The sequence below is a fragment of the Staurois parvus genome, unplaced genomic scaffold, assembly GCF_062004578.1.
Source record: "Staurois parvus isolate SC_StPar_1 unplaced genomic scaffold, SC_StPar_1.0 ptg000105l, whole genome shotgun sequence".
Lineage (NCBI taxonomy): Eukaryota > Metazoa > Chordata > Amphibia > Anura > Ranidae > Staurois > Staurois parvus.
This window is the reverse complement of record NW_028317901.1, coordinates 4,468,223-4,491,351: the sequence shown is the minus strand read 5'-3', so window position 1 is coordinate 4,491,351 and position 23,129 is coordinate 4,468,223. Positions and strand designations below refer to the sequence as shown.

The window sequence follows — 23,129 nt, the reverse complement described above, 5'->3', positions numbered from 1 at the left end:
TCTTCTAACTAACTTGAATACCAAACCTTCATACAACAGAATAGGCTCCATGCTTCTACTCCTTAAAGATGTGTGACTGCTCCACCTTCTCATAGACAGTAAAGATTAAGAGGATGACAAGAGGCATCTGCTTACACAGCGTTAGCAGCTAATCTCCAGGCCCTACGAAAACTCTTGAACAGAGACAGGAGCAAGAGAATGACAAAGCTCTCCATTCCCACTCTGTAGAGCTTCACCTCCCTAAAGAATCATCTGATTTTTGGATCTACCATAGTATGATACAACATAGGGGCTGCTTCAATCAATATATTAGCTAATTTAGAGAAGCTGGGCTCACATGTCAAATTGACAGACTGTTCACACCTCTGAAAGAAGCTTAGAACCTGATAAGAGGAGAATCATCTGAGGAAATACTCTAGAAAGTTAAGGTGACATGAGTTCACCCACTGGATCCATTCTTAGTACCAGCGCAGAAGAAAGCCAGTCAGGTAAGCCACAGTTAATGATATTCCATCCATTTTTTCTGCAAAGAATTTGTTTTCATAAAAGATGTATAAAATATATATATATATATATATATATATATATATATATATATATACACACACCTTTATAGCTAACCATATATTTTAACTGATTTAGAAACCACATATGCTATCTTAATGGTTGGCAAACTATATGATAGAGTAGGGACTGGGAAGAGAGGGATCACTTTGATGCAGTTAGCCAGGTTGAAAATGTATTACAATATATGCGAACTAAGAAGCCCCCATGTTATAAGCAAGAGTTTTCTATGTAAGGGGTTAATATGTGGTCACGTCTTTAGTATTTCATGTGTTGTATATAAGGAAGCTATTTAGTACCTTAATACTCATATCTCCATTTCTACTGCATGGTGCAGGTTGGTAATTAAAAAGGGCAGGGATGGCTGAAGTTGCTGTAGTTATGCTTGCTTTTCTGCACTCTGCTGCTCCGCCCTTTATATGATGATTTTCTTCATTATATTATTTTTATATAACATGGTTTGTATTATATTATTGATTTTTTCTTTTTTTGGGAGGGAACACATCTGGTTTCACACTTAGATAACTATTTTTATCTGCTGGAGCTGTCCACCCTTCTAATATATATATATTTATATACATGGACATTATTATCCACCTCCTTTGCACATTAATTAAAACAGAAATCACAATGTCTCAATTTGTTTAATCTAGTCTAATTTAAAGACCTGAGTAGAAACGGGCATTATCTGGGCATTATCATCTGAGTTGCAATTATGAAAAAGCAATAAAACTGATACACCTGTACATGTTTTTCAAAGCACCTTATTTTTGGCTGTGCAACTCCAGATATATAGGCACATCTAGCATTTATTTTACCTATACTGACAAAATGTTATTGTGTGCCTCTTTTATTGCATGAAGTAAAAACAAGTGTCCCATAATTTTAATGAACAACAGTTTGAAATGCGTATATCTCTATAAAATGCAATAGTGACTTTTTCATATAAAAATGCATTGAGAGAAATAAGTTATTTATAGCATCAAACTGATTATGTTTCAAGCAAAGTGACAAACATTTAAACCATATTAATTATTTGAAGTTGTATAAAGGTGTCAGTTTACTAGCAGAGAAAGTACGAATTTGAAAAATCAAATGCACCTAAAATTGCCCATGGGTTTTTTTTTATTTAAGTGTTTGACATAAAGAATTTACCCTGTGGTTGAGAGTAATTAGGCTAATCCAAACCCACATAGAAAAATCATATTTTAGTAATAGGAACTTAAATATGATTGGCGGATGTGTGGCAGCACTTTAGTAAGCAAGACCTGGGATGTAATCTTTGCTATGTTGGAATATTTTGGTTGTATCTCTAGATAATATCTATATACATCTAAACAGATTTATGGTGACCATACAGAGAAAATGAATTGTGAAGAATGGTACCTGACTCTTTGCTTTTCCTTCCAGTTCCTAGTCCTGCCTCAGGTCCAGCCCCTAGCCCGGCTCTGCTGTGCAGAGTATGTGGTGACAGCAGCAGCGGAAAGCACTACGGCATCTTTGCTTGCAACGGTTGCAGTGGTTTCTTCAAAAGGAGTGTGCGTCGAAAGCTTATCTATCGGTAAGGTCATTTTTAGAACTTCAAATTCTGTTTCAATTCCTTATATTCTTATCATCTTGGTGTTACCATGTAACAATTGTATCAATAAATACTATTTGAGATTGTACATAACCTATTCAGCAATCTATTTTAAGAAAAAAGAACCAAAACTTGAAATATTTGCTGATAAATACACCCTAAAATGAACGCGTGCTCCGATAAATGATGGAGATTGTTATAATTAACTCACTAAGAATTAGGTCTAAACTAATTTAGGACATACACATGTTGTGTAAAGAAATTTTCATCTCTCTCAAAATAAAAAAGTTTGCATACAGTGATTTGTATTTTCAACTCTAATAAAATGTATGTTTAAATTCTAATTCTGAGCACAAAACATTGGAGTCCCTTTATTAGTATGGGGGAGAATATTCTACAGACGTATCAGCACAATATTATGCATATCCTGGATTAAAGGGAAAACAAATGGTTTTGGGAAATAAAAAATTACATCTTTTATTTATATTAATATTTATTAACATAAATATTTATTTAAACATGATATATTTGTTTAAAGTTTCCCTACTCTGACCTAGTATTTTAGTATTCATAAATTGTTTAATAGGGAAGGATGATTGCTATACCAGAAAGCATTCAGTTTTCATTTGCATTGTAAGCACCCTGTCGCTGGACAGCTTGGTCTGCTAAATGAAGTTGTAAAAAAAAAACAAGTGATGGCAAGATCACCAGGTGAAAATAAAGGAAAAAAAGAAAACTAATACAGCTACAACATGCTTCTTCTTTTTAATCAATAAATAAAGAATACATTTTAAAAACAGACTTTTTGTTTTACTTTGTGTGCATGCTGCAGATGCCAGGCTGGGACAGGGATGTGTCCAGTGGATAAAGCACATAGAAATCAGTGCCAGGCTTGCAGATTAAAAAAATGCCTTCAGACAGGCATGAACAAGGATGGTAAGCTTCTTGCCTGCTTTCTTAGGTAGTTGGCTTATAGCATATGACTGCATTATAAGAACAGTGCTGTATCTATGTGATTTATTCTTTTTATCTTCAGCTGTACAGAATGAGCGTCAGCCTCGCAGCACAGCACAGATTCGGCTGGATAGTATTGAGTTAGAGACAGACAGCCGCTCTGAACACTTGGCAACTACCCGAGAGCCTCCTCCTTCCTGTCCACCAGTGAACAACTTACGAACCCCTGTACCCAATATTATATCAGGAGCCCTCAGTCCACCCCATAACCACCGATTCATGGCTAGCTTGATGACAGCAGAGACTTGCGCCAAACTGGAGCCAGAAGAAGGTATGAGTGCTTTATTGTGAATATAGATATATATATACCATTTCAATATTCATCCAAGCATATTAACTTATTCATAAATCCAAAACCACTCTCAATAGTAAGGTCATATAATTTTGTAGCTTCGAGCTCATTGTCTTCCTTTCAGACATACTAGGTATTCAAATTTTAATTCTACCATAATGCCAGGACGAGAAGAAATAAAATGTATTAACTACTGCAAAAGCAGAAAAACATTTTAACTGCTTTTACATAAGGAATTAACTTCTTTTTATTAAATATAACGAAAACAAAGGAGAAGGAATCGACTGCATGCGATCTGATCCCTGCTGCCTTGTATGTGATTGCAGCCTTGTTTCTTGTTCCATAGCCTGGGCAGTAGAGTTTGAGACTAGTGACTAACAGGTGGGGAGAGTAAAAAAATAATCATTAATAATGTGTGAAACATACCTCTCTGCCCATAACATTCATTTGATATTTTGTTATTGTTTTTATATTTTCCATGCACAATCCATTTAAATAAGGAACTCGAGAGATTTGATTTTTGAATGTTTGCAGTGTTTCTTGTTCCATAGCCTGGGCAGTAGAGTTTGAGACTAGTGACTGACAGGTGGGGAGAGTAAAAAAATAGGCATTAATGTGTGAAACATACATCTCTGCCCATAACATTCATTTGATATTTTGTTATTGTTTTTTATTTTCCATGCACAACCCATTTAAATAAGGAACTCAAGAGATGTGATTTTCTAATGTGTGCAGTGAATATTAAAAACAATTGTGTATTGTAATTAGAAATTACAGCTTTTCTTGTTCATCGATGCTTAATATATAATATAAACTGTTTTACTTCAGTTCATACTTTAGTAAATCGGGCCCATGAATTAAGCTATTTGATCAAGAGTCTTTCTATAGTCACAGAATTGCTATGCATTCAATGTACAATTACTGATGATTGCCAACTCTTCTACATTGTAAGAAGTGCTGATAACAGTACCTTATTTTTCTTTCAGCTGATGAGAACATAGATGTTACAAGTAATGAGCCAGAACGCACACCTAATGATTTTCAGATGTCTGCCTTTATCACATCCAGTCCAGAAGGGGTGTATGAGACCTCTGCCCGACTCCTCTTCATGGCAGTGAAATGGGCAAAGAACCTGCCAGTCTTCTCCAACCTTCCATTCAGGGACCAGGTGAGAACAGAAACTGCTAATGTATATTTTACAATTGTGCGATGACTTGGAGAGCTTTTGGCTACCCCAAAGAACCGTATAGGATGCTTATTCAGTGCAGGAGTAGAGTATTTAAATTTCACTGTAAAGCCTAATATTCAGGAGAAAGCCAGTTTTGCCAAAGCGCCAATGTTTGGGTATACTTTTATTCAATAAAATGATCATACTTATACTACTAAGCTTTGTGTATCCAGCTAGCTTAAATACTTGATCACCCTTTCTTTTTTTTCTGTTCATCATGTAGGTCATCCTTCTAGAAGAAGCATGGAGTGAACTATTTCTTCTCTGTGCCATCCAGTGGTCTATGCCACTTGACAGCTGCCCCTTGCTGTCCGTTCCAGACTTATCTTCCAGTGTTCATGGAAAAGCTATCTCCTCCAGTGTGGATGTACGAATCCTTCAAGAAACAATCAGTCGTTTTAAATCGCTAAGTGTTGACCCAACAGAATTTGCTTGCTTGAAGGCAGTGCTCCTCTTTAAACCTGGTGGGTATTCTAACAAACACTCAAGTCAAACACTGAAATGCATATTCTTTAGTTAGAATAATCTCTGTTGTGAAATCTTACATCTTGCTGTATTTCAGAGACCAGAGGCCTTAAAGACCCTGAACAAGTAGAAAACCTACAAGATCAGTCTCAGATGATGTTGGCTCAACATACTAGAAATCATTACCCCAACCAGCCAGTCAGGTAACTAAACATCTACCAGCACCTTAAGTTTCTAAATATTTTCTAGCACATTTGCCATGAAAACTGTTATTGATCACATTTATTTACAATATGGTTTAGAATGTCACATATTTAGTAAGCTGCAACAGTTTTTATCCCAATCAGCCAATAAGCTATCTTTAGTACTCCATAAAACATTTCAGCTCTATGAGGGGTAATTGTTTAAATCATGTATGTTATTAGACTGTGCTTTTTGTGTTTTATATATAATTTCATTTTACAAATAAATGATAACGTTTAATGAAAGTGATATTAAAGCCATTTTTTGTTTGTAACTTGAGATGATAGCAGGATTTACATGCTCTTGCTGTGTTTTTTTTCTCTGTTCTTGTTTCTCATACTGTAACCTTACTTTAGGCATGTGTTTGCCCCCTGTGCCTGCTGGGGCCTATAGAGTCTCGCTGGAGTTTTCACTTTGTGTGTGCTCCTGTTTTAAACCACAATCTCAGGTGCAGCACCACACACACAGGCAGGGCAAAAGACACAGAACCTAGCCAAGCCTCTCCTCCACCTTACAGTGGTGACTGATAGTGGCTCTCGAGCTTTGAGCTTGGTTCTTGGTCTCTTGTGCTGACTGGGTGTGTGGCATTGGCAACAGCTGCACATATGTTTGTAATTCCAAATGGGGGCACACAAGTGGAAACTCAATTGGGACTGCATAGGTCCTGGAAGGCAAAGGACACACACACATACCTGAAGTCGTGCAGCCGAGCCAAGGGGACAGTGAGGAGAAAGCAAAAAATAGAAAAATTGGAAAAAAAACAGCCAGGACATGGTAGTCATGCTATCAAAGCATCTAATTTTGCAACAAAAAAAATGGTTTTATTATCACTTTATGGTGGATTCATACACATCGAGCTGCTTCAGTGCTTTACCAATCTCCATTGCTGGCTGTGGTAGGGGACAGCATGGTGCACAATTCAGCGCATCACATGGCTCCTTTTTTTTTTTTTTTTTTTTTTGTATGCACTGTATTTGAAGTGTTCAAAACTTACACTTCATTTATGACAATATACAGCAACGTGCTGTGTTGCTGTACATTGCTGTGCGATTCAGCACGGTGTTCTGTGATAAAATGCAGCATGTCATAGGCTATGTTGCAGTGTGAATGGGACACATAGGAAACAATTGTTTCCTTTGTGTCCCTGCAATGACAGACGTTTTACCATGTAGTGAAATGTCTGTCACCGCACATAGTGTGAATTCACCCTTAGTGGGCATTGTGACAAAGGATTCCTCAAGCGCTATAGGATTTCTATCCTATCCTGCTGCCACCTAACAACTGCGCATGTATTTTGTCCATCAGTCCATCCCCCACAGTTATTACCTTTTGTATCTTTTGACCCTCCCTCTTAGATTGTAAGCTCTAACGAGCAGGGCCCTCTGAGTCCTCCTGTATTAATTTGTACTGTCTTCCCTTATGTTGTAAAGCGTTGCGTAAACTGTTGGTGCTATATAAATCCTGTATATTAATATCTAATAGGATAAACACAACAGTAGTTGTTTTCTTTCATATTTTCAGGGGTTGATTTACTAAAGACAAATAGACTGCTCACTTTGCAAAGGAATTTTCAATTGGCTTAGCGAATTTTTGTGAAAATTAATTTTGCAAATAACTTGCAAGGTATCAATGCAAAACAAACATAACCAAAAAATAACTTAAAATTGACTGGTGTAATGCCAAAATTCAAAACAATCAGGACCCAATAGGTGGATATCTACCTCCATGCAGACTTTGTTCAACACCTCCTCAAACTATGACAGACAAGTAATAGTGCCCCTCAACAGGATCCTCAGCCATTAGCCCCTTCCCTACTCTTTACCTTTCTTATCTTTTCTCTCTGGCTCCCACTCTCCACCTATCACATAAATTGAGGGGATAGTAGGTGTTAGTTACTGCTGTGGCTCATTGACTTGGTGTGTAAATTTCAGCTTAAAGTCCAACTCCAGACTGGTAATGAGGGGTATATAACAACCTAACACTGAAGTGGGTACCATCACACCTATTCATTCATAGTACATTTGGGTGTCAGATAGGGGTAAAGCTTATATGTCCAGGGGAGAAAGTAGGTGTTCTTTATATTCAAAGCCAGTTTATGCGTACTGGTATGTAAAGATCTTGTATGTAAAAACAGAGATTTCTTAAAAATGGATTTTAATGTGCTGATTGTCAAATGTTTGTTCACCTGCATCAAAATAATGCCTCTTGCCAGGCCCCTTCTTAGTTCTGATGCTTGAATTCCTAACACTAGACAACCTCAGGTTGAGAAGTGAAGTAAATCCTGTCTATGTAAAGTTTAAAAGGAGCAGGAAACTCTTTGGGGGGGGGGGGTGTCTTCATAGAGTTTACTGTAAACATTACTGATTAGAAGATAATATAAATAAATTACCCATTTAATATGCCAGCAAATGTACTAGTAAATCCTTCAAAAATATGGTTGGTGGTCTGAAATTCTGCTGTTCCTACTAACCTTTACCCCTCTTATTGTATTGTTGAAGATGCATCACCACAACATACATAAGGGGTAAATGTAGACATGGTCACTCCTGTCCTCTGACAGCAGGGGTTTCCAAACTTCTCAGTACAAGAGCCACATTTTTTCTTGGAGTTTTTCGTGAACAGCATGATATGATTTAGAACAACAGGGTAAAAAACTTCAGTACTTCATTAAACTAAGCAAATAAGTTCCAAATAGACTTGAGCCCATCAAAGCCCCTTCTATCAGACTCCCTATTAAAGTCTTCCTTATATGACAGTCCCCTCCCCTACATCAGGGTTTCTTTAAGAGCCCTCTCTTACATCAGAATGCCCAGAAAGCATCTTGCAGTGGGCCATAGTTGGAGACCACTATCTTTCAGTATACCTGACAATTCATATATATGAACCTAGTGAACTTACTAAACAAATTTTATCAGCATAATATGCAGAGTTTCTGGACTGATTAGCTTTCAAAAAATTGTAAACAGAGAAAAGGTTATTAGAATATATAGAAATATGAATAAGGTATAACTAAATTTGGGGAGGTATAGGTTTTCATATTTCCAAACTTTAGAAAACTTTTTGACTGAGGTTTTTGTACCTAGGGCAGGGCTATGTTTTGAACTATATTTAGCATTTCAAGGCATTTTACTTGTTTGTTATAAAATAACTTGGAGGAATGATGTCTCCAAAGAATTGAAAGGAGATTGCAACACATATTTGTAGCCTGAGAAGCTGTGTGACATTGAGAAGATCACATAGCTGAGATCTTGCTAGATTGGGGACAGATGAGTATAACACTGGTTGAGGGCATGTGGAGTTAAAAAAATAAAATGGTAAATTTGAAAAGAATTAGAGGGTGGGACTTCAAATATACCACTAATGTCCAGGAAAAAAACAAAAGGAACTTGATATATAAAAACAAATTTTATTCACAGTAAAGGTAAAAGAACAAAATATAGATAAAACCCATTTAACAGTCAAAGTCATATTTAGTGTTGTTATGCGTTCTTTAAACAGGTCTACGCGTTTCACAAATACTTCCGCTTCTTCAGGACCAATATAGATTTATCATAGGAAAAATTGCCACAAAATATGGGATGATACCATGATAGTCCTCACTGAGATTTAACTACACACCTCACGCTGGCACATTATCTTTATTATATTAAAATATTATCTATTATATTAAAATGTTCAGTTACACTTAAGAGATAAGCTATTAACCTGCAATTTTTTTTCTCTTTTGTCAGGTTTGGGAAGCTGCTTCTGTTGTCTCCTTCTCTTCGCTTCATCTCCTCTGAGCGCATAGAGCTTCTGTTTTTCCACCGCACCATTGGCAACACTCCCATGGAGAAACTCCTCTGTGACATGTTTAAGAACTGAACAGGACACTCAGCCAGTGTGGTGGTAGCCCAATATACCCAGCTGCTAATATAGTAGTGAAATGCAAGACCCTTGTACAGGGGTCCAATCATGACTGACTTAAGAACTATACTGGAACTTGAGCACAACAATGCAATAACAAGCCAATGACTTTTGTCCTACTTAATGCCGTATTATGTATATACTCAGGGGATATCATTCTTGTACCTCCTGTCCACATTTACAAAGACTTATGTGATGGTCTCTGCTTATAACATGCATGGTCCTAATTTAGAAAGGGATGCTAAAAAAACTGGAAGAAAGGAATAGCAGAGTTGCAACCTCATATACTAGTTTACAGAAGCAGATTAACCCTAAACTACAAAAATGTCAGGGTGCAATAGGCAGCACATCTGTTTTTACAGTCTCGTTGTTTTCCTTTCTTAAATATGGAAACTTTTTTGTTTAAAGACAGAATGTTACTAACCTTTCCCAGTGTGCTGCCAGCTCCAAAATGTTTAATATGGGTAAAAAAAACACAACACATTTCCGTGTGTTTGGTGTTGCATCCTGTGATTTGCTGATTTGCTTTTTGAGTCCTCCTGTGATGTTAGACTACTTTTTTGTGTTTACGTTTTACAGCTTATATTTAATAAACATTTATTTCACAATCCAGGCATACTAATTAATCTGTGAAGGGTAAACCACAAAACGTCATACACGTTTACAGTATGGACATACACAATATTGCCAAAAGTATTAGGATACCGCTCCAAATTTTAAATTCAGATATTCCAATAACCTCCCTGGTCACAGGTGTAAAAAATCAATTACCTAGGCATGCATACTGCTTCTACAAACATTTGTGAAAGAATGGGTTGCTATCAGGAGCTCAGTGAATTAAAGCGTGGTACTGTGATAGGTTGCCAACTGTGCAATAAGTCCATCCATGAAATTTCCTTGCTATTAAATATTCTACAAGCAACTGTTAGTGGTATTATAACAAAGTGGAAGCAACCGGCAACAACAGCAACTCAGCCATGAAGTGGTAGGCCACATAAAATGACAGAGTGGGGTCAGCTCATGCTGAAGCGCACAGTGCACAGAAGTCAGCAACTGTCTACAGAGTCAATAGCTAAAGACCTCCACATGGTCTTCAGATTAGCACAACAACAGTGTGTAGAGAGCTTCATGGAATGGGTTTCCATGGCCGATCAGCTGCATCCAAGCCTTAAATCACCAAGTGCAGTGCAAAGCGTCGGCTGCAGTGGTGTAAAGCACACCGACTTCTAGAGCAGTGGAGACCTGTTCTCTGGAGTGACTTGCAATCTGATGGATGTGTCTGGGTTTGGCGGTTGCCAGGAGAACAGTACTTGCCTTACTGCACTGGGCCAGATGTAAAGTTTGGTGGAGGGGGATTATGGTGTGGGGTTGTTTTTCAGGGGTTGGGCTCGGTCCCTTAGTTCCAGTGAGGGGAACTGTTAAGGCGTTAGCATACCAAGACATTTTGGACAATTTCATGCTCCCCACTTTGTGGGAACAGCTTGGGGATGGCCCCTTCCTGTTCCAACATTATTGAGCACCAGTTCACAAAGCAAGGTCTTATAGACCTCAAGGGGCGTACATTCTTAGGTCCCTAATCTACATTCATATACTAGGGCCAATTTAGACAGGATCCTAACAGTATGTCTTTGGAGTGTGGGAGGAAACTGGAGGAAACCCACGTAGACACAGAGAGAACATGCAAATTCCAGGCAGGTGTTGCCGTGGTTGGGATTTGAACCAACGACCCTAGTACTGCCAGGCGGAAATGCCAACCATTTAGCCACTGTGCTACCCAAATAAAATTAGAGTGGAGACTGTGAGCCAGGCCTTCTCGCCTGACATCAGTGACCTCACAATCCATAATAACATAGAAGTAATACAGAACCAAATTAAAAAAGAATTAGAAGTGTGTAGGAATCTGATGTTCTCTACTGTCTGCATTTGTAGGTAGTTTTACCATGAGTTAATTGTGTACATTACTTTTTGTCTCTGCGGGGCTAGGTTAAAAACCCTAGGAGGAACTGAAGAGGGAGAGAAACCAAGCCACATGACCTTACAGATACAGGTGCTGTTGTTGTTGCAATTCATCCAGACCAGAAGCAGAGACTATTATGCAAGTATACCTATGGTCTAAAAGTTTAACTGCAGTTGCCAGTATCTTCTTAAGTGTGTATATGAATCCTTGTAACAGACAGAGTATCTCTGTCCTTTTGTTTTATGTCACGTGCACAGTGTCAGATAGCTAGGTCTGTGGTACCCTGTGTGTAGTGCGTACCTTCCAGTATATTAGTAGGCAAACTTGTTTTTTGCAATAGAATTTATACACAGCTCATGCTATTTTAGTTAACCCTGTCCCTTCTGGTCTGGGATTCTATAGCTAGTTTTAGCTCATTCCTCTATAGGCTTTTGACATAGGCTAGAGCCAGGTTAGGCATCAAAGGGTCAATTCTGGTAGTTAGGGGTTCAGATGCATGACAGATTAAATACCACAAGGACCAAGCACAGAGTAGATAGGCTGACTCTCAGTTCCAGTGCCACATGATAGTTTATTTGTTTTCCATAAAGGTCTTTATTAATGTTTTTCAAGAATATTAACAACAAGCATTATGACACAACTGGCACAGGTAATGCTCTCAAATGCAGAGATATATGGTAAGTACAGAAAGCACATACACTTATGGTAATATTTGTTTAGTAAATTCCAAATAGAACACATTTTATTTTGGTGAAGAGCTGCATTCCAGGCTGGTTTATCAATGCAGATCATGTCTTCAGATCTCCGACACCAAGACAAAATGTATTGTGATCATTCTCAGTGCTCCCTGCAACTGGACTTTGCTGCAGCATTCATAGAGGTATCTCTATTACTAACTACAGTGCATCCAGAAAGTATTCACAGCGCTTAACTTTTGCCACATTTTGTTATATTCCCCCATAATGACAACATGACAAAGAAGTTTGTTTTGAAATCTTTGCAATTCAGGTCCAGAGCGCTCTGTAACAGGTTTTCATCATGGATATCTCTGTACATTGCTGCATTCGTCTTTCCTTCGGTCCTAATTAGACTCCTAGTTCCTGCCGCTGAAAAACATCCCCACAGCATGATGCTGCCACCACCATGCTTCACTGTAGGGATGGTATTGGCCAGGTGGTGAGCGGTGCCTGGTTCCCTCCAGACGTGACTCTTGGCATTCAGGCCAAAGAGTTCAATCTTTGTTTCATCAGACCAGAGAGTTTTGTTTCTCATGGTCTGAGAGTCCCTCATGTGCCTTTTGGCAGGCTGCCATTTTCCTTTTACTGAGGAGTGGCTTCTGTCTGGCCACTCTACCATACAGACCCGATTGGTGGAGTGCAGCAGAGATGATTGTTCTTCTGGAAGGTTCTCCTCTCTCCACAGAGAAACACTGAAGCTCTTTCAGAGTGAATATCAGGTGCTTGGTTACTTCCCTGGCTAAAGCCCTTCTCCCTCAATCGCTCATTTTGGCCAGGTGGCCTACTCTAGGTAGATTCCTGGTGGTTCCAAGCTTCTTCCATTTACAGATGATGGAGGCCACTCTGCTCATTGGGACCTTCAATGCAGCAGAAATTTTTCTGTACCCTTCCCCAGATCAGTGCCTTGATACAGTCCTGTCTTGGAAGTCTACAGACAATTCCTTGAAATTCATGGCTTGGTTTGTGCTCTGGCATGCAATCTTAACTGTGGGACCTTATATAGACAGGTTTATGCCTTTACTAATCATGTCCAATCAACTGAATTTTCCACAGGTGGACTCCAATCAAGTTGTGGAAACATCTCAAGGATGATCAGCGGGAACTGGATGCACCAGAGCTCAATTTTGAGTGTTATGGCAAAGGCTGTGAATACTTATGTACATGTGTTTTTTTAGTTTTTAAGCCCTCATGAACTCTTGATGTTTTTCTGCTCCTGTTTTTGGCGTTTGACGTGTTTTTCTAAAGCCAATAAACTCCCCAGCATTATATCCTATGTCTCCCTGCACACATAGGCTGAAATCAATGTTTTTTTGACTGGAAAAAACCCCCACAAAACTAGTGGGTTTCTAGAGGAGTTTTTCAGCTGTAAAAATGCTCTAACGCTGAAAAACGTGGCAAAACATGGTAAAACGCGATAAATCATGGTAAACCGCCACGAGCCGGCGTTTTTGCACTTTTGACAAAAACAAAATTTTCTTTTTGGTAAAAAAAAAAGCTAAAAACCACAAATGTGCGAAAAAGCGTCTAAACATGGCAAAACGCAACTAAACACTAATGCAAAAAACGCTAAAAAAAGAGATGAAAAACTCAAGTTTTTAACATGACTTAACGCAGCTAAAGTTACCAGCATTATCAAAATGTCAAGTGTGCATGAGGGCTTATTTTTAATAAATTGCAAAAATTTCAAAATTAACTTCTTTCACGTTGTCATTATGGGGTATTGTTTGTAGAATGTTGAGGAAAAAAATGGATTTAATCCATTTTGGATTAAGGCTGTAACATAACAAAATGAGGCAAAAGTGAAGCGCTGTGAGTACTTTCTGGATGCACTGTATATATGAAATATATTCTAGACCATACGCAGCACATGTGCATACAATAATAACACAACATAAAAGTGATAAAAGTATATAGATAAGTAAAGTCCATTCCACTAAAAATGTAATAAAAGTAAAAATACTGATGGAGTCCGCATACAATAGAGTAATAAGTCCATCTTCCTAATCAAATCACCAGGTGAATATATAAACTTTCATTGAGTGTATGAATCATGCAGACTTGGCTCCACAACACCTTGTGCTCCAAACAAGCTTCCCCAATTCACTGACACTCTCCGGACTAAATGGCTTATCTATGAAATAAGCAACCTCACTTGTAATAGCATATTCCTCCTCACTACAGTGCTTCTTCCATATCACTGGTGACAGCAGGGAAAACCAAGCACACTCAGCATACACTCATTGAAAGTTTATATATTCACCTAGTGATTTGATTGGGAAGATGGACTATATAGTTTTATCACTTGTATGTTGTGTTGTTATTGTATGCACATGCTCTGCTAATGGTCTAGATATTTCAATGTATGGTGATGTTTTATATTCATTTATCTTAAAGCAGCAGCAGCAGCAGCAGCAGCATCATCACTGTTTAGGAGGATAATTTATCACAGTATTATACATATGATATTTAGGGTCATATTATAAGTTTTCAGATTCCACACATATTTTTATACACTGTCACACTTTTTGGATTAAAATTTTTTTTTAAAGCAGTTTATATCACTTCACAGCGTGGCGATTGGTATTTAAGTAACTATATATGCCCGTGTATATGTGCACAGTTCCACCAGGACTCTTGTTGCGACCTTAGCCGATAATACGCTTTTGTACATTTGATGTTTATACTATTATTAATCTTTTCTTATATAAAGCTTGTATTATTTCCATACTGGTGTGCATCTTTATCCACATGGTTAATGTTATATGCTGGTTGCAGTAGTTTTGCTCCCAATTTCTTTCTTCAAAACAACTCTTCCACTTAGCAAAGGTTCTGGTTCTCTTATTCATCTTCAGGTTTAGCACAATATCCTTTTGGGGAGCATCACTTCTCATAACCCCCTCCCACCCCCTTAAAAAAGGGGGCTATATTTGGAGGCACTGATGAGATCACAGTGGTATTAACAGTAGTATGAAGGAGCAATGTATTCCACAGCAGTGTCCTCAACCTGCTCCTAGATGCATTTCCCACTGGTTCAAGAAAAAGAGACCCCGTGTCAGCTAGCTGTTCTCACAGGATAGATAATGATAGCAGAACTCCATAGAGACAATGCAAATGGTACTTTAGTCAGACTGAAATATTAGCACAGGGTTTACAGGCAGCAGTTAAAAGTGGTTTCTGGTAATGTTCCTGTGCCAAAAGTACTTTTCCGTATGGAAAAAACATACTCTCTAGTGTCTAAGGAAGAGGACCTTTTCATCAGAAGACAAGTGTCAGAGCGTCACCAAACGTCTGAGGTCTCCAGCTGCGGAATTATTTGCCTGCATCAAGACACTTGTGAGGGGGTCATGACGGCATATTGGCTCTCTTTTTTTTAATATCTTAACTATTTACCTAATCCCTTTACCTTATAAGCAATGGGTGGTCTGACTAGGCAGCACTCACCTTAGAAAAAGAGCAAAGCTGCAGACTGAAATGAAAAGCAACCTTACACAGTGATCCCAAAGCAACACTAGAGCCGGTTCACACATGTGCGGTGCAGGTTGAAGCTCAGGTTTCACAGATAATCGATACAGTAGTTGCTCAGAAGTTCATGTCAGGCTTACATCAGGTTCAGGACAGGATTAGCTTTCAGGATTATCCTGTTCACACATATGCAGTTTAGAAACGGTTCCCATAGAAGGCAATAGCCTGTACTCCGCACCTGAACTGGACCGCACTGCTCAGAAATCAGAAATGACTCTTTTTTTTTAAACCGGACAGAATCTGCACCTCCAATGCACTGGACATATGTGAACAGGCACCATAAGAAACAATGTTTTTTCATGTCTCATGCAGATTGGATGCAGTTTAATCGCCTCCCGCCCCTATATAAGGTATTGACGGGCGCAAGGCGGTTCTCTCGTTCTGGGAGGACGTCATATGACATTCTCCCACTCTAACCACACATGCGCGGCCCCGGGAGCGCGCAGCGTGGAGATTGGTGGTGCGCTGTGTCCCTCGGACACAGCGCACCACCGATCAACGGAAAGAGCCAAAGATGTTGGCTTGGTCATGTGATCAGCTGTGTCCAATCACAGCTGATCGCATGTTAATAGGGAAATGCCGGTTATCGGCATTTCTCTCCTCACGAGCTGTCACGCTGACAGAGGACAGCCAGTAATCGGCATTCCACAGAGAGGACATGTACACTGATCATTAGGGCACTGATGATTAGTGTGCCCTGATGGTTAGCGTAGCCCCAGCAGTGCCACCTCTCAGTGCCCATCAATTCCACCTGTCAGTGCTCATCAATGCCACATATCAGTGCTTACCAGTGCACATCAGTTCCACATATCAGTGCCCATCTGAGCTGCCTTTCAATTTCACCTATCAGTGCCAGTCAGTGCCACCTATCAATTCCCATCACTGCCACCTATCAGTGCTGCCAGTGAGTGCCGCCTATCAGTGCCAGTCTGTGCCGCCTAACAGTGCCCGTCAGTGCCGCCTAACAGTGCCCGTCAGTGCCGCCTAACAGTGCCATATATGAGTGCTGCCTTTCACTGCCCATCAGTGAAGCCTACCAATACCCATCAGTGCCACCTATAAGTGCTCATCAGTGCAGCCTATCAGTGCCCATCAAAACACACGCATAAGCAAAGAAAAAGTGACAAAACGTGGGAGGTGTTAAATTAAATAAATAGAAAATAAAAAAGTGGTACCGTGCCAAATTGTGCACAGACCAGGCCCTGAGGCCTGTAGCAAAAATTGCCCTGAACTTAGCCAAAAGGCCTGGTCCTTAGGGCGCTGTGCAAAAAGAGTGTAAAACCAGCGACCTTGTGCCATCTTCACACAGTGGGGTCCCACACCCAGGTGTTACTAGTGGCACCCCTGAGGGCGTCTACTCAGGGGGCACTGAGTTTGCAGACTTTCTGCCTTCTCAGCCCCTGGCCAGACAAGGTAGATCCGTCCAAATCAGGAGGTACTGGGTACTTCCGGTCTCCTCGGGGGAATTACTCCCAGGGCCCCAGCTTAACTCGTGGGCTCCCCGGTTTCTGTCCCCCCGGTACTAGCCGTCCAGACCCCCATCATACCAGTGAGGGTACTATACAACAGCCATCCCCGCAAAGCTAGAATGGCCGGGAGCACCCCCACTGGACACTGATAAGAACAGATACTACACTTGATCTTAGCCAAAAGGCCGAGAAGCGAAGTGAACCAATGTAGAAAAAAAGAAATAGGTGAACTACAACACACCTCCTCCTACCATGTGTGGGATTGATATCAAACACATATACTGTGTCAATTTACCAAATAAACATGTGCATAAATAAATGACCTGGTAATCAATATTCAAAAATCCCCCTCCCAAAGAAAAAAAATAAAATATATATATATATATATATATATATATACACACACACTATATTGCCAAAAGTATTGGGGTGCCTGCCTTTACACGCACATTAACGTTAATGGCATCCCAGTCTTAGTCCGTAGGGTTCAGCATTGAGTTGGCCCACCCTTTGCAGCTATAACAGCTTCAACTCTTCTGGGAAGGCTGTCCACAAGTGCAAGGTCAGGCACTGATGTCAGACGAGAAGGCCTGGCTCGCAGTCTCAACTCTTATTCAACCCAAAGGTGTTCTATCGAGTTGAGGTCAGGACTCTGTGCAGGCCAGTCAAGTTCCTCCACCCCAAACTTGCTCATCCATGTCTTTATGGACCTTGCTTTGTGCACTGGTGCGCAGTCATGTTGGAACAGGAAGGGGCCATCCCCAAACTGTTCCCACAAAGTTGGGAGCATGAAATTGTCCAAAATGTCTTGGTATGCTGATGCCTTAAGAGTTCCCTTCACTGGAACCCCACACCATAATCCCCCCTCCACCAAACTTTACACTTGGCACAATGGAGCAAGGCAATTACCATTCTCCTGCCAACCTCCAAACCCAGACACATCCATCAGATTGCCAGAGAAGCATGATTTGTCAATCCAGAGAACACGTCCCCACTGCTCTAGAGTCCAGTGGCAGCGTGCTTTACACCACTGCATCTGACACTTTTCATTGCACTTGGTGATGTAAGGCTTGGATGCAGCTGCTCGGCCATGGAAACTCATTCCATGAAGCTCTCTACACACTGTTGTGCTAATCTGAAGGCCACACAAACTTTGGAGGTCTTTAGCTATTGACTCTGCAGACAGTTGGCAATTTCTGCGCACTGTGCGCTTCAGCATGCGCTGACCCGCTCTGTCATTTTACGTGGCCTACCACTTCATGGCTGAGTTGCTGCTGTTCCTGGTTGCTTTCACTTTGTTTTCATAACACTAACAGTTGACCGTGGAATATTTAGTAGCCAGGAGATTATTGCAGAGGTGGCAACATATCACGGTACCATGCTTAAATTCACTGAGCTCCTGAGAGCGTCCCATTCTTTCACAAATGTTTGTAGAAGCAGTCTGCATGCCTAGGTGCTTGATTTTATACACCTGTGGCCAGGGAGGTGATTGGAACACCTGAATCCAATGATTTGGAGGGGTGTCCCAATAGTTTTGGCAGTATAGTGTATCTATATAGTGTACATTCACATCAGTCCCTAACCCCCAAAGAGAGTACAATCTAAGGTCCCTAACTCACATTAATACATACACATACTAAGGCCAATTTAGACAGGATCCAAATAACCCACCAGCATGTCTTTGGACTGTGGGAGAAAACCCATGCAGGCACAAGGAGAACATACAAACTCCAGGCAGGTAGTACTGTGGTTGGGAGTCGAACCAAAAATCCTAGTACTGCCAGGCATAATTGCCAACCATTTAGCCAGTGTCCTGCCTTGGCAAAATGTCAGAGAAATTATATATAATGCCATTGCTGCTCCAATAGTGAATAGATGACATACACCATAGATAGGACAAGTGCAAACCTACAAACTGCACATAGATAGCATCTCTGGTGGGATTTAACTGCTTCCCGACTGCCCTATAGCAGAACTACTGCAACAGGGCGCCAGGGCTGCAAATGTTTTTAGACGCAATCTGCAAGCCTAGGTGCTTGATGTTATACACCTGTGGCCATGGAGGGGATTGGAACACCTGAATCCAAAGATTTGGAAGGGTGTCAATACTTTTGGCAATATAGTGTATATAAAGAATTATGGACTTTTTATATTATTATTATACAGTATTTATAAAGCGCCAACAGTTCGCTCAGCGTACATTACAATGGGAGACAGAACATGCGACAGTACAATAACAATACAATGCGATACACGAGGTGTTCGAGGGCCCTGTTCCTTGGAGCTTACAATCTAGAAAGGAGGAGATAGTGGTACAGGAGGAAATAGCTGTGGGGGATGGAGTGGTAGGAAGAGTGGAGGAGGTCGGCAAGTTAGCAGGGGGTGGGATAGGCTTCCCTGAAGAGGTGGGTTTTCAGGGTACGCCTAAAGGAGAGGAGAGTAGGTGATAGTCTGATGGATTGGGGTAGGGAGTTCCAGGGTATGGGTGACGCCCTGGAGAAGTCCTGGAGGCAGGCATGGGAGGAGTAGACTAGGGAACTAGAGAGAAGGAGGTCTTGTGAGGAGTGGAGAGTGCGTGTAGGGTGGTACTTGGATATTAGGTCGGTGATGTAGTTCGGGGCAGTATGATGGACAGCTTTGTACGTCAGTGTTAGGATTTTGAATTTGATCCGTTGGGCAATCGGGAGCCAGTGGAGGGATTAGCAGAGGGGGGTGGCGGAAATGGAGCAGTTGGTAAGGTGGGTGAGTCTGGCTGCCGTACTCAGGATCGACTGAAGCGGGGATAGCCTGTGGCGAGGCAGGCCAGTGAGGAGGGAGTTGCAGTAGTCGAGTCGTGATATGATGAGGGAGTGGATGAGCTGTTTAGTGGTTTCTGGGGTTAGGAACGTGCGTATTTTGGCGATGTTGCGGAGGTGGAGTCTGCATGAGTTTGTTAGTGATTGGACTTGGGGCTGGAAGGATAGATTGGAGTCAAGAATGACACCAAGTACTCTGGCCTGCGGGGCGGGCCTGATGGTGGCATTGTTGGACATGATGGAGAAGTTAGTGGGGGGTGGTGTGTGGGCTGGGGGGAAGACTAGGAGCTCGGTTTTGGAGAGGTTCAGTTTTAGGAAGTGGAGCAACATCCAATCTGATATGTCGTTCAGTAGGCTTGTGATTTGGGCGGAGACTGAGTGGGTGAGGCGACAGGTTGAGAGATAGATTTGATTGTCGTCAGCATAGAGGTGGTAGTTGAGGGGTAGTTTATATATATCACATAAAAACCAGTCCAATCCTCAGAGTGCATGTGATCATCACAGGGTCAATCAGCACTGTAAAGACAGAGGTCAGGGGTTCTGCTTCCTCCTAGAAATAAAAATGAAATCCTTCTACAAGCTTTAACCAGTGCTTGGCTGGACACTGATAGAAGTCACAAGACTGCTCTAAATGCTGATGTTTATATTTACTAAAATAATTGCATTTCCGTGTTCTGTGGGAGACCATATATAGTGCATGCAGGGTCCAGGGTTTGATAATACTTTAACCCTCACCTTCAGCCACAAGAATCTTAACTTGCACTTTGGATTTTTTGTGGGTTCTAGGTGCACATTGTTACTACATCTAGATCTACTTCTATGCCTCCACCCTTAGTGTTCTTGAGACTACTGTTACTATCTCTGAATCAGATACAGCACTTCTACATCTTTCTCCTTAAGAGTCTGTTTTTAAGCCAGTTCCATACGACTCAACTTTTACAAGAATTGATTTTCTGGTTAATGCTATATAAAATATACAGCATTAACCAGAAAATCAATTCTTGCAATTAGAGGATCATCATAGAGCTGTGGCTGCAAAGACCTTCCCATTACATTTTCTCTGTAAAACCATCTTTTACAAGGACTGGAATTAAGCAGTGGATTTATGGGACTCTTCGATTAGGCTTGGTTCACAATGGATGCGATTTAAAATCACGCGTTTTGTTTGCAATTTCACTGCGTTTTCTGAATATTTGTTTGTGACTTGTGAAGATTTCCCAACAAGTTCTTGCATTTTCTATTACGTTCTGCAGTGCGATTTCTATTGTAGTCTATATGTGAAATCGCAACAAACTGCAGCAAAACTAATACAATAACTACTTTTGAAATCGTGCTGCAGTAAATCTCCTATGTTAAGACACTCACATTCATTAGATCCAATTTCAGGTACGATTTCAATTCCCAAATCGCACCTGAAATTGCGGCGGTATGAACCAGGGCTTAATGTGGTGGACTGTTTTCTCTTTTGCAATGGAATTTATTTACAAGTGGTCTCTACCCACTGTTTAATGATTTCAGTGATTTTTCACTTGAAAGGTTTATCTGTTTCATCGGTCTGGTACAACTGTTTGTCCCATTTGGCAGGCACTGAAATTTGTGCATCCTTGTCTGCTAGATTAGGGCCTCATGAACCCAAATGTAATAACTTACTGATGTCTCTCTCTATATAAAATATGGTAGAGGCTAGCAGAAAGATTCTGAGTAGAAAACACAAGTTCTGTTCTGTAAATTCCTCATGTAAATGTTCAGACACATAAAAGCATATGACATTTTTCGTTATCCTTTTCTAGTTGTCAGTGTTGCAATTTATGAGTTTACTTCAAATTATTTATTTCAGGTATTTATATAGCGCTGTCAATTTACACAGTGCTTTACATACATATTGTACATTCACATCAGTCCCTAACCCTCAAGGGGCGTACAATCTAAGGTCCCTAACTTACATTCATACATACACATACTAGGGACAATTTAGACCGGATCCAATTAACCTACCAGTATGTCTTTAGAGTGTGGAAGGAAACCCACGCAGGCACAGGGAGAACATGTAAACTCCAGGCAGCTGGTGCCATAGTTGGGATTTGAACCAACGACCCTAGAACTGCAAGGTGGGATTCGAACCAACGACCCTAAAACTGCAAGGCGGAAGTGCTAACCATTTAGCCACTGTACTGCCCATATATAACAACAGGTGAAAATTGGGTAATCACATTGTCTATGCCAGCTCACCAAATAGGTGCGGTCACAGCAGCAAAAATAGTCATTACCACAAGAGAAAAAAGGGACCTAATCAATGATTATGGCCCCAAAGCATTCAGTAGCTGACTAAATAGACTCATGTGGCTTCAATATAGTAAAAAAATAGTATGCACTTACTTGGTGTCATAATTGTAAATTATGAAAAACAATAACTTTCTACCGATACAATTAAAAATAAGACAATGTTATGTCAATAGTACTCCTGAATATACATCTCCCCACATCAGATAGGTTTGAAGCAGTGTGTCCATTGAGGCAGCTACTGTATGCTTTGGGGCAATAATCTTTGATTAGGCCCCTTTTTATCTCTTGTGGTAATTTATCAGTTAAACTTTTTTATGCATGCATATGTGCATAGGTTACTGTACGCAAAATGTTCAGGTATTTTTTGGCTGTGAACGCATTGCTGCATTAGGGATCATTTTGTAGCTGTTTTCATTGTCCCAACACTGCGCCTGTGCTCAAATCTGTAAAGAAAGTTTTTCTACAAAAGTTTTTTTTCGTCCATATGAAAGTGACTGTTTTATCTATTTTTTTTATCTATCTGTTTTTTACCTGCACGGCCTGCAATGTTTAAAAAGAATGCCCAAACCTTGTGTTTTAGCTGTGATGGTTATCAACAAGCTACTAAGCTTTCCTCTACTAAGGCTGCATGCACACTTAAGCGTTTTGTAGCTTGAAGCCCGTAGCTCCAAAAATGCTCAAACTTAAAAAATCAATTGTTCTCTATGGTGCTAGTTTGCGTGATCAGGTGTGAACAGGAACCATAAAGAACAATTGATTTTTTTTAAGTTTGAGTTTTTTTGGAGCTTTAAGCTGCATTTGCACTTGAGTGTTTTGTAGTTTGTCGTCCATTTATATGCATACAGCTGTTTGCCTCCATACCTGGAAAGCTGACGAAGCCCTTAACCACTTCCACAGCGGGCACTTTTACCCCCTTCCTGCCCAGGCCAATTTTCAGGTTTCAGCGCTCTCACACTTTGAATGACAATTGCGCGGTCATGCAACACTGTACCCAAACTAAATTTTTATAATTTTGTTCTGACAACTAGAGCTTTCTTTTGGTGGTATTTAATCCCCACTGGGGTTTTTTATTTTT

General features: G+C 40.4%; 1 protein-coding gene and 1 pseudogene across 1 annotated transcript; one reads left to right on the top strand and one right to left on the bottom strand.

The window, feature by feature from the left end:
• Positions 1-205: 205 nt before the first annotated feature.
• On the top strand, positions 206-9,899 carry NR2E3 (nuclear receptor subfamily 2 group E member 3). Its single transcript, XM_089671463.1, has 8 exons — positions 206-488; positions 1,975-2,125; positions 2,976-3,079; positions 3,180-3,428; positions 4,436-4,617; positions 4,901-5,141; positions 5,240-5,345; positions 9,117-9,899. The coding sequence occupies exons 1-8, from the start codon at positions 434-436 to the stop codon at positions 9,247-9,249; spliced, it is 1,221 nt and encodes a 406-aa protein (XP_089527589.1). The 5' UTR covers positions 206-433; the 3' UTR covers positions 9,250-9,899.
• A 7,131-nt stretch (positions 9,900-17,030) lies between these two features.
• Positions 17,031-17,173, bottom strand: LOC149467624 (U2 spliceosomal RNA; annotated as a pseudogene).
• Between the last annotated feature and the right edge of the window lie 5,956 nt (positions 17,174-23,129).

What these genes read in the sequence shown, in the direction of transcription:
- NR2E3 (XM_089671463.1), top strand. Translation starts at nt 434, where the DNA reads ATGAGTTCACCCACTGGATCCATTCTTAGTACCAGCGCAGAAGAAAGC. An exon ending in ACCTTCCATTCAGGGACCAG is followed by an intron (nt 4,618 to 4,900) that starts GTGAGAACAGAA and finishes TTCATCATGTAG; the next exon opens with GTCATCCTTCTAGAAGAAGC. An exon ending in TACCCCAACCAGCCAGTCAG is followed by an intron (nt 5,346 to 9,116) that starts GTAACTAAACAT and finishes CTCTTTTGTCAG; the next exon opens with GTTTGGGAAGCTGCTTCTGT.